Source organism: Venturia canescens, chromosome 5 (assembly GCF_019457755.1).
Source record: "Venturia canescens isolate UGA chromosome 5, ASM1945775v1, whole genome shotgun sequence".
In the NCBI taxonomy this organism is placed as follows: Eukaryota; Metazoa; Arthropoda; class Insecta; order Hymenoptera; family Ichneumonidae; genus Venturia; species Venturia canescens.
The window spans coordinates 2,134,452-2,146,718 of NC_057425.1; the positions used below are offsets into that span (position 1 = coordinate 2,134,452).

Below are 12,267 nucleotides of genomic sequence, written 5' to 3' on the forward strand. Positions count from 1 at the left end.
GGTTGTGCTCTCGTTATCGGAAAGTGCATGAAATTTGACGGGTTTCCTGGTCGCCGAGGTCTGAGTCTGTTAAATCCGAATGTGGATATTTTCATTGTGTGCGCGCGCGCTGCGAGAGTATTTCACATCGCGAGCGTTGAAAAAGGGGAGAAAAATGCATCGTTATTTCACCGGCAGAAAATAGCTGAGTTATGGGGTCGAAGAGCTTGGATGCGAAAAGCAACTTTAGTCCTCGTTACGCATACCGAATCGATCCGACGATAAAATTGTGTCAGTCCTCGTCTTCAACGATTCGCTCAAAATGCGATGAGAATTACGAGAACCCTGTGACGAGCTCCGGCATATAAAATCTCTGCCGGACGCGTCAGCGATTTTATGTTTTACGCGCTCAAATTTTCAGCGTTAGCCATCACGAACGAGCAAACGAATCGTGAAGAGAATCGAACGTGGCCTCCAATTACGAAACTGTAAATTCCTCTTTTTTATCAACATATGTGAAATGAACGCCGCGTAACGCGGAATTCGAAGCGTCGGTATAAGCGCCTGAGAAGGAAGTGGCTACAAAATAGAAAATTGTCAAGACAATATGAGCGTGAAATGCGCGATCACAATCGCGATCCTCTCAAGATTCTCAGCGACGACATCGCGCAATTGATAATGTTTTAGGAGACGAGGCGGACTTTTCTCGAGGAAAATAATGTCCGAGATTTCCTGCGAAGCAAGCGAGCCCGAGAATATCAACTGCTGATAGCAATCTTCGTACGAAACGAGCTTAGCTCACGAGGAGCTTCGCGAAGCTTGGGACTCTCTTGAATTCTCATCCCCCGCCGTTTTCACTAACGAATCGATCTCGTGTTTCGCGACCGAATCTTCGAGATAAAAAATAAATAAGCATTCCATTCGGCCAAATAAGTTTGAGCGAAAGAAAAATGCTTCGAAATTGGAAATGAAAAGCTTTTTTGTGTCGAAAATTTCGTCGACTACGAGCAAGAAGCTCGATTGCTGAAGGTGCGTCGAAAAACGAAAGAAAGTCGACGTCGCATTTTCGCAGAATTTTCGCGAAAGTGATAGTAGCGAAATACATAATTCCTGTTTTTTCCCTGCTGGGCATTCGTAGCGCCCAGACTCGAAAATGTGAACATGAATAAATGAAAGAGCCTTCGAGCATCCCCGTAGATGCTTCCAGTCCCGGCTATTTTGATACCCATCATTTTTCCTCCAACACGCACCAACCATTTTGATTATTCGAAATAGCATTACATTGCATTTACATTTTGAATTCCCGACCGACCGCGCACGAGGAAAAAGCCAAAGGTGGTACGAAAATACGAGCCCGCGATTCCACGATTTTTCTGTATACGGTTTGCCGAGAGGCAAAAAATCCACCAACATTCGAGCATCGTATCATTTTTTTCCACTTTATGTAAATGATTACATATTTTCCATCAGTTGCGTTTTTTCTCATTACATTGGTTCGAAGTTTCGTCGTTATACTTTGATTACTTTCCCGTACGCAGGATGTTTGTCCCGGTGGTTGTTCAATATTCGTCACACAATAATTCGCTTTCTATTTGAAAATTGGATTTACAAAATGCATGATTTTTTTGAATAATTTCATCGGAACGTCGGTCGAAAACTTGTCAAAGTTTACTGGAGCACCGAAAAATTGGGTGATTTTGAGAAATTTTACAACTTGTCAGAAACACAAACGCAGCGAGAATTAAAATAAATGTACAAGTCGAAAAACCCCGAAAGAAAGCAGGTTGAAAAAGTAAGAAGGAATAATCTATTGGCCGTCATGGGAGAAGAGATCGAAGTCGAAGTGTGCATGCCCGGTAGAATCACGAGCGGAGAGCTCATCTGGATTTTTCATCGCGCGATTCTCGCGTGTCCTCGTTTCCGGCATCGTTCTCGTTATCTTCGACGTTACGTTCGTGTGTGTCCATCCGTATTACGGATCGTCGAACCGCGTACCGAGCATTCCCCTGAGCTTTTCCGACGGTTAGAACTTCCGATATTTTCGCGAGCGGTATACTCGCGCTGCGCACACGTACGTTCTGGCTTACGGATATGCTGCGAACTATCGCGATAAAACCACTCTCTATATTACGGAAAGCTTTCTCAATCGCTTTCCTTCATTTTTTATGCCGACCGCCATTTTGATCGCGATACACGAAGAACAAATTGTTTACTCCCATCAATATTTCGTTCCAAGTTTCCCCCGCACTCGGTTCGGCCAATCACTTGTCAAATATGCTCCGCTCGTCAGTAGGAAAAAAGCTTTTTTACGCATCTGACGAATATTTTGTTCCATTTTTAATATAAATTTCATGATTTATTGACGAAATAATATTTTTGCAGAAAAAAAGCCTCGATGGCGCACACTGCAATATCGAATGGGCACGAATCTCAATATTCCCCGAATATATTTGTATAAACCGTCGCGAGTCTCTTTGGTACGCTCGGTTTTTGTTTCGCGTCAGTTTTTTCGTACGTTTTTCGTTGTTACGTAATCGAATAGTTGGCGATAAAGCCGGTTTCGTGTCGCTTGACAAATTTTTCCGGTAAATCGAACTTTCGGTAGGGCATTTGGACAAATTGGCTGTCTCCTCGCCTGCTCGTCCTGACTCTCCTCTTTTGCTCGCCAGGGACTGCTGCCTCGAGAGCCCCCCTCTCATCTGCCTCCCTCCTCGTAATTAACAAAACTCATTATAAGCTTCCATCCCCGTTTCGACGAGGAGAAAGACCCCGGGGAAACGAAAATCCGCGGATTACGTACGTTCTTCGATGTTTACATATACGCAGAGGCGCGCGCACGCTGAAAAGCGCGTGCGATCGAGCGCGCCATTTTCACGTGCACATAGATCATCCTCTTTTGTGAGCATCGCACTAATTTCACCTCATCATTTTTTAATTAACTCCGCAGCGGTGTCGAAGAGGTAAAAAAATCTTTTGCACGATTTCGAACAATGCTTCGTGCAGGAATGAGAAAATGGTGGCAATTCGAAAAATGAAGAATCTCGAAAAAAATGGTCTTTTCTCGTTGTAACGGTTGTTTCTTCATGTTGAAAATTGTCGCCTCTCGTGCGTGCTCGCGGGTAAGTTGGTGAAATATGCGAGATGCGAGACCGACTGTAAAACGAGCAGAGATAGTTATGGCTCTCGTCGTTTGGGCTGACGAATTTTCGTGTTTCCGCATTTCATATTAGGAACCGGAGTATGAATAATTCCGGGATTTTCAGGCAGTGCCTGTGGTGTTTGTTTTTTTGCTGTGAAATGCAGAAACAGGAGTGGACATTTTCGTTGGAGCTAACACAGTTTTCCCAGGGTCAATGGCTCCGTGAGGACTGAAAAAAACAGCGACGAAACTGCGAAAATTCACGACACTAATTGACGGTTTAGCATTCCATTAGACGGACCTCCGGATCTTCATTAATTCGAAGCAAATGCCAGTCGAATGAAGAGCCGCAGACCCGAAGGATTTTCGCAAATTTTCATAGCGAGCTCGAAGGTGCCATTAAAAAACGACGACCCCCTGGAAATGCCTCTCTTTTCTCCTTCCCGAGGATATTTTCTACCCCACTTATAACCGCCTCTCCGCTGCGCATCCAAGTGTAACGAAATTCGTTTAATCACTGGGCTCACGAGAGACTCGATTCGCAGCGTTTCCCGAAGAATGGCAAATTCAAGCGCGTCCAAATCGGCCAAAAGTGAGAAGATTTTTCAGCCCCTTTTATGGAAGAGAGCTTAAAAATATCCAATTAGGCTTAACCACACTTGGTACAGGACTCGAAAGAGCAGTCACCGAGCCAAATTTACTCGCGTTTGACCTACTTTTCGGTTAACTGTTTGGTCGTTTCACCGGTGAGCCTTCGCATTGCCACGAGATTGAGTTTGAAGGGCTACGCTGACAAATGCGAGGCGAGGCCCGAAGAGCTCTCCCATTGGGAAAAAGAATGAGGAAAAAATGAAAACATCCGAAAGTGATATCGAGGCAAGGCTCGTGCATTAGTTACTGGCATTGTCGACTAAAACGTGCATGACTTCGCTCGAGCAGTTTCCCTTCAGTCCGGCCAAGTCTCTCGTCTTACGAACGCAATAATTATAAACTCCCGGCTTATTATCCACTTTTGGAAGTCGCTCAACAATGCCAACTATTTTTTTTCTTCGTGCTATTATTTTTTAAATAGAATGTCCCAATTCCCTCACGAACGTAGACAATTTTGTCGAGGAACTTCTAGTCTATTGGCCATCTAAATAGTCGGTTCGCTCAATAATACATGCGCGGGCGATCCATCCTCGTTATGAAGCTGTTTAATCAGACACACGAAACAAGCTGCAGTTCGCTGAGTCTGACGCTTCATCGCTTCACCCGCGACGCAGCATTTGCTATTCTGAACTGCTGACGAGTAGAAATTGTTTTTTCGACTGTTTGAGACTCTTTGAGCGTGGGTTAGTGAAGCGAGGTTTGTGAGGACACAAATGCTGGAATGAAGTGTCATATCGCCGAGGGTGAAGTGCAGAAATCGTGGAAGCAAACTATTCTCTGGATGAATCTATGACAAGAGAATCGTAATTTGACGTTGGACGGACAGTATTGTTGTCGCATCGGTGGACCGAGAGGCGCCGGAGTTCCAATAATGTTTGGCCATTAGGACGAAAAGTGTGAGGAATCGGGAGAGAAATGGTCAGAGTTGGGGATCGACGTTTTGATTATTTTCATGGATTTGGTGCCCCTCGAAACGTTAATTTCGTCGGAGAACTCGGATTTGGAGAGTCTCCGTGCGGCGCACACGGTTCGATGCCGAAACTGACACTCGCATTCTGCCAGAATCACAGCGAAATGCACCGGGAAACGGTGCATTTGGCTGAGATGACGGAACGCCTTCTCCGGAAAGTGCATTCTGCTGGTTACGAGAAGAATGAGAGCCGAGTGAGAGGAGTTGGGGCGGGGAGGGCTCAACCCTCCGCTCGCAGACGCATTTGTTTCGCCGCAAGAATGTCAATACCACCTCGACGCCGTTCACGAGAAAGAGAGCAACTGCAATTTCACGGAACGTCACTGCACGCGCTTCTGTATCCACACGAATTCCTCCCTTCCTTTTTTCCCCGCATTTTCAGCGCATTTTGTGTCACCAGAGCTCGTCTCCTCGTGTGCTGCGCTGCCATTCCGGTGACAGACGAATATGTACTGCGAGCAAATTTCGAGATAATTGTTGCAGCAGCGGTTGTACGGTGGATTTGAAGTCTGTAAAATATTCGTTTATTGCTTTTCTGTTTCGTGAGCGCTCGCCCTTATTTCTCCGATCCTTTAGAATCTGCTGAAATTGTTGATTTTTCAAGGCCATTTGTGCACTTGCAGCGGACGAAAGAACGTCATTTTCTTGATTTTTTTTTCGACAAGAAAATAAATGTTTATTGAAAAACTGTGAACGACATTCGTTAGTACATACGTTCGTGTACTTGTACAACTTATTTCATCAAAAAATTTCTCAAAATCCGTACGAAATTTATTCCACTTTTGGGCCTGGAGGAAGGATTTGTAAAAATGTTGATATAAAAAAAAAACGGCGACGCAGTTTTAACCAAACATTCACTTTTCGAGGTGTTAAATTTTCGGTTTTTTGCTACAATTTTTTTTTCTAGCTATTGTTATAATAAATAAGTGGTATAAATTTTGTATGGATCGGATTAATAGTTTTTAAGCAATCCATAGCTGCGAATCCAATGCTCCGATCTCAATGAAATTTCGTTGTTGTGGTTCTATAAACGAATTAAATATCGAATAAAATATAAATGCCAGGTGTCTATAGACTCCTGGACTTTGGGATCCTGGTGACCCCTGGCATCAATTCGATTATCTTAGTCCGTTGGAAAAAGTTTGAAAAAAGGCGCAGTTACGAGGCGCGCTGGAGATCTGTGCGCCGTGTTTCAAACGGTTAACGTTCTCTTCGCAGCTTTTCCCTCTTTTCCCAGCTAACTCGAGAGGCTTTAATGTTTTACGTGCAGCTCTGGAGCACGTGTCGGCGTCAAAGAGACGCGTTGCATGGGTTACAGCGTGCATGCGGTCAGAAAGTCGACTGGAACTTTTCACGATGCACCTGTCACGCAACGAAAACACGCCCGGTAAAGGCAGGTGGTTTGCTCTCGGCTATTTACACCGCGCGTATACGTTTCTGTTGTTGCTGCGGCTGTCGGGCCGCACACGCCAAAAAGGAACTTCTAATAACGCTCTTTTCGGGATCTCAAATCGAGCGAACGAGCTCGTGATTCTGTTATACGCTTATTCATTTTTTATTTGAGAAAACTTTGTATTCGCTCTGAAATATTGAAGCAGAGTATGAACGAGCTCGAGGTGGGGTTTTTTTTTTCATTCAATTTGCGAGCTTGGAATAATTAAGTGAATTCAGAATTCGTGTCAAGAAATAATCGAGTGAAACGTTTTGTGCTGGCTGCTTCGAAAATCATGTGATTACTGTTTTTCGAGTTATCTCAATTGGCACAGAAAACGTTTTCGTCTTTATCCACGCGATCGTCCATTGATTTTTTTTTCGAGACTTTTCTGATCCTGGTCCCAAAGCAGTTTTCAAGATCTGTTTCTTCGTCTCTCATCCTTTTTATCGTCCCTCGTTCTCTCTCTCTCTCTCTCTCTCTCATTTTTCCATTCTCCCCCTCGCTGATTTTCACTGTTCAAAAGCTTCGAAATATCTTTGTGAGATGGTTTCGATATGTAATCTCAAGGGACGGGATGATCCCCGAATCGTCCCACCGCTAGCACCACTTCAGAGAAAAATGGAGTGTGAGAAGATTGACGATGGCGACGAGATCGATTGAGGAATCTGACGAGGCTTTGAATCGAGCTTTTTGAATGGCATCATTCTTGAAGCTTTCTTTTTCTTCCTTCATACGATTCTCGCTTTACACTTTTTTTACCCTCTTCTCCTTCGAATCCCATTTTCGAGGAGCCTTCGATCATTCACCATCTTCGCCGGTAGATATATTAATAAATAAAAATGTAAACGTCAATCGCGCTGTTCCAACCTTCGCAGCGGAAGAGTTGATACATTTTTGAAAATCCTTTCGAACGAGACTCTTTGATTAATCACTCGCTTGTCACGCTTCACTTGACCCAGAAAATCGTTCCGTTTCTCGCTTCCTCTCCGTCTATCTTTCCGTCCCTTTCCCCCGCCCTCCGAGTCCATTTTACACAGAAACAATTGGAAGCCGATTCCATAGTCCCTCTTTGACATCCCCCGGGTACGATATGGAAAAGCTTGATCGAGCTGTCGCAAAGTATGTGCAGGAAAAGGCTGGTGGAAATGACGCTTCGCTGCGTTCGTTCCTCGACCCTCCTCCTCCTCCTCTTTATCACATTTTTGATCATCTTTTCAATCCCTTTTAATTCAGGCAACCGTATTCGATCGCTTTTACTTTTCATGCAAAGTATCTCCGGTGGATTTCATACGATCGTTCAATAAATGCTCGCTCTCTCTCTCTCTCGCTGCTCTCGTTACCATAAATTTTCGTATCAAAGACCAATTTTTCATCTCTAGCTTCGCAGAATGAATAATTTCCCTTTCAAACCCACTCGCAAGAGTCAATCAGTTCGCTTCCTACAGGAAGTTTCAAACGGCTGCATTAATCAGTCAATGAGCGAAACGTTTGTGCGGCGAGTCCGAGCGGGAATCGCTCGCTTATATTTGCCCGAGTTTCTTAAGGAAACTTGCGAATCGTCGCGGTGGCGGCAAGCGAAATGCGGAGAACGAAATCCTTTGATTCTGGGGAAAAGAGGAGAAAAATTTATTTTCTTTCTTGACGTTCCGTATTTTCGAGTGCCCCTTTCGAAGATGCTTTCTCAGCCTCGATGCCCACGATCCCGAGGGTTTTCACGATTCTCGTCAATGCAAAATCGGTGTATCGCGAGGGCTTGGAGAAAGTATATATTGGAGAAATAATGAGAACGATTCACGAGTGGGCAGAATGGGATCAGAAGAAAGAGATGAGATTTCGCATTGTTTATATAAAATGAAGAAAAAAAACGAGAGTAAACGGAGCGCCTCGACATGTAGATTCGAGAGCCAAACGCACGCTTTTCGGAGATTCGCCACAAGTCGACGTCGCGTATATCGCTGACTTTGGCCTCGGGAGAAATTCCGTATAAAAAAATTGTTGACTTGGCCGATTTGTTTTTTATTTTCTTGCTCACTTTAACCCGGAGAATCGTAAGTGTTTTCTGTTTGTTCATTTTTTCAACCTCTGCACTTTTCTTTACACTTTTATTTTTCTCTTCTCCATCATTTTCCTCGATCCCTTGTCTCTCTGTCTCTCCCATCCGAGCATCCTCTCTCGTACGCACGTTTATCCGAGACCAACTTTTTCCCAGCATCCCTAAGGAGATGCTTGCGAATTTTCTTTTACGTAATCCGCCCAGAGATCTCTCTTCGTTCTTTACTCCTTTTTCTATCCTGCTTTTTCTTCTATATTTTGATAATCGGGTTAAAGGTAACCGCCGCTTCTCTCCCTTTCCCCTCTCACCCTCTTTCCGTTTCTTACTTTCATGGGTTTGCAGCAGTAGATTTATTCGTGGGGGTTACTACGCTCGACCTCGATCAGTGGAAAACGTCTCTCGCACTCGATCCATCGATGAATTTTCTTTCAAGACTTTTTCGCAGAGACGATCGAGAAAAATTCGTCAATCGTTCTCTGCCTCCGACGGATCGAACGTGACGCAACGAATTTCGAAAAACTCTCGATTTCAGCGTGGAATGGCCCATACTAAAGTATCGTTGTTGCCTTCGATTGGCTCGATCGAGTCCCGCTGCATCGACTCAACTTCGAAGGTAGAAAATTGGGAAGAAAAACACGCGCACTCATTTGTACGCTCACGTGGAGAATCGCAACTTGGACTTTTTCGAAAGTTCGCTTCGATCCCTCCTGTGTCATTTAAACGTCGCTGAATCCACACACAAAAACTTTGCTTTATTTTCATCCGGTTTTTTTCACCGAGCAACTTCTACCGAATGTCGGTATAACTTTGTTCCGAGACACACCGAGTCGATTTTTTGCACAAATTTACATTTTTCACGGAAACTCCGCTAATTAAAATTTTTTTGTAAAAATGCTCAATTTCCATTCGACGAATACCTGGAATCTGGTCAAATCTCGAGGGAATAAAGCAATTATCCTGGGAGCCAATGATCCGAAAATACGTATACAGTAATAGTTGATTCCAAGTGGAGATTTATTCGGGTGAAGTGAATTCCTACTTAGTGCTGTGCCTTGGTACCCCTTTTCCAGACTCCTAATTACTCCACATTCGTGAATACGCTCCGCATTGTTGTGCAAGCGATACATTAATAATGAGAAATGTCTCGTGCCACATGAGAATAAATGCACGAGATTTGGTTCGCCTGATTAATTCAAGTTCGTTAAATAAATTCAATTGTGGATAATAGCGAGAGAGTTCTATTGGATTTACATGCATAATCTCAGGATCGGAGTAATCTGAATTTCATACTCGCGATGAAACTTTTAAATGCTACTCCAATAGAAGGTCTAATTGATCAGATTTATTTGGAATCTTGGAGAAAAGCATAAACATCTTTTCAGTCACAACATTCTACAAAAAATTACCTCAGAGGTTTAATTTGGACCAATTCCATTGAAAATGGGCATCTGGGGTCGCTGATCACGAGCGTGAGGTCAGATTTTGAAATTCCAAATATTTATTCATTTTTCTAAAACTTTGTACTCAGAAGTTTTCGGGGTCGCCGATGACGAATTCGACATTCGATTTTCAAAATTAAAAATGACGGAAACGGTGGAGGTGAAGTTCCGAGAAAAAAGGAAAAGTGAAACTAGATTTTCTCCACGTCGTTAGTTTCGGGTAGCGCTCTAAGAGAGAAACACAAACGTGTCGTCGGGAAATTTCATCTTCATCTCGCAGGAAATGAATTCTTGGAGGAACGAGTTTCGATAATTTTCTACAATTTTTCATTCATCATCTTGGATTCGCCGTTTCGGATTATCGAGTGCCGGAGTCGTATTGGATTATCAATTTTCATGAAAATCGTTTGGTCGAGGGAACAAAGTAAGGTTTGTTAATTTTCGTTTACCTGAATGAAAATAGACAATTCCTCTCCGAGGAGCATGTCTCTGCAGACGTCCTTTGCAGTGGTATCGAGCGTGAGATAGACAAGGCTGCTCTCAATTCCCGTGTGTATTCTGACCCAGCCGTTTCCAGTTCCAACATCGATCCCGACTCCGGAGTCCCACGAGGAATTAAATGTTTCCTGGTGACACGTGTTCTCGGCATTAACGGTCGTACCATTCTTCGTCTTGGATGGGCTCGTGCTTTGAATCGAATCCGTACTGAAGCTCTCGGTACCGTCGTCACCGGGATCGAGCTCATCCAGCTCCGTCTCATTGTCGAATCTACCGATGGTCTCGTTCAGATTGTCGAGGATCTCTTTCTCGAGGATTTCTTGTCTTCGGGACTCCATAAATTCGATCCGATTAACAATATTTTCACTTCGGAAACTCGTTACTTTCTGGGGCTTCGGTTCTTCAGGCTTCTCAGACACCGAGCTACCCTCGGCGCACGTCGTATCATCCTTATTCGATGGACTTTCTATCTCCCTCATTTCTTCAACGTGCACAGTTGTCGTCGGAGCAGCATCGAAGTACCTGGACTCTGGATACAACTTGGAATTTTCCAAGCAGAGAGTCGCTTCGCCTCTCGGCTTTCTCGAGTCCGCGAGGACTCGCGACCTCTGGGAATCGTCATTTTTGCTTCGATTATTTCGACGCGTGGAAAATATCTCTCGACTCATTTCCACGGCGGAGCTACCAGTCTCTTCGAACTTGGAGCAAAGCGCCTTAATTGGCGTTTCGCCTTGTACTCCCGCGGGAATTTTCGCTTCATCGTGAAATTCTGGCTTAACCGCGAGACTAAAGTTGGAGTTGGAGTTGCTGCCCGGAGGCTTCTTCGCTGGCTTTGACGATGCTGAACCTCCGCCCAAGTTTCTCAGTGCCCGGGATACACTGGACTTGGACTTATTCTGAAAGCTTTCCAGCCTCTCTTGAGTCGAGCGGATGACTCGATCGCCCAAGTGAAAATCCTTTGTGGCATCCGTCTTGCCTGATTTTTCTGCGGTTTTACACGTCCCTTGGACCACTCGCTCGGACTGGTGGACATCCCGGTGCGTCGATTTGGACGATTTGCTTTTTTTCTTCGATCTTATCTCCGAATAAATGTGCTCCTTGTTGTCGCAAGCTCCCTTCAAATCGGACAGCACCGATCGCGCTTTTCCGCCGTCTTTTTTTCTCAGACTGCACTTCGGACTCCCCTTGGACTCGCTCGTCGAGATTTTTCCACAAGGTCGCTTAGATTTGTGCTGAAATCTCTCGTAGTTTGCGAGAATCTTCTGGTTCAGTTCGTGGATGAGTTCCAGTCTCTTCGTAATCGAATCGTTGCTCTTGTCGGACTTGTCTTTGGACACGTCCCATCGTCTTCTGGCACTCGTGCCGGTCAGGTCGTTGCGATCGTTGGTCAAACGCGTCTTTGACGTCTTGCTCGTTATTTGACTCGGAGGGCGAGACTTTTTTTTTCTCAGCATGGTGCATTCCCCCGGCACCCCGATCTCGTATTTCGAATCGCTTTTTATTACGTTCCCTTTGTCCTTGGAGCGTTCGCAGAATACGTCGACGTTGAGGCTTCTCGTTGTTGCAATTTTCGATTGTTTCTCGCCAGCGTTGAATCCCGAAACGTTCATCAATTCCAAAACTCGTTTCGAACTGTTTTCCAACTTTTCCCTCGATTTTAAATGGCTCGGATTCGCTCGAGCGAGCTTCGGCGAAATCTTCCAAGTTTCCGATGATTTATCAGCTTTTTCTCGATCGCTGAAACCGATTCCCCGCTTCGCGTCTGGCCTAATTTCGATCCCGGTACTCGAACCACTGCTCAGACTTATTCTCTCATTCAGCTCCCAATTTATAGTCGTTTCCCCTATTTTCTCGTTGCGCGAGCGACTCCCGTCGCTTCTCTCTTTGTCCTCGTTGTACCGAGATGACGATTTGCTCGGATAATTTTCAAGCCCGGACGATTTCACGAGCCCTCGGGTCGATGACAATCGTCTCGATCTTCGCAGTTTCGAAGGAACGCTTGGAAACATCGGTGGGTTCATTGTCCCCGTTATCACCATTGCTGTTGTCAAATTCCGATCTTCTTCCTCGATAGCGAAGCCGAACTGCGGACAAAAGGCAAAA

General features: G+C 44.7%; 2 protein-coding genes across 3 annotated transcripts in view; one reads left to right on the forward strand and one right to left on the reverse strand.

Annotated features, from left to right (window-relative positions):
- Window positions 1-12,267, reverse strand: part of Phlpp (PH domain leucine-rich repeat protein phosphatase) — a 74,324-nt gene that overhangs the window by 58,567 nt on the left and 3,490 nt on the right. The window contains exon 2 of the mRNA XM_043419259.1: window positions 10,116-12,248. Coding sequence (XP_043275194.1) covers window positions 10,116-12,203 — 2,088 coding nt within the window. The 5' untranslated portion in view covers window positions 12,204-12,248. The remainder of the gene's footprint in view (window positions 1-10,115; window positions 12,249-12,267) is intronic.
- The window catches only part of LOC122410782 (telomerase reverse transcriptase-like), a 100,827-nt gene that overhangs the window by 51,365 nt on the left and 37,195 nt on the right, over window positions 1-12,267 (forward strand). The gene's annotated exons all lie outside the window — the stretch shown is intronic.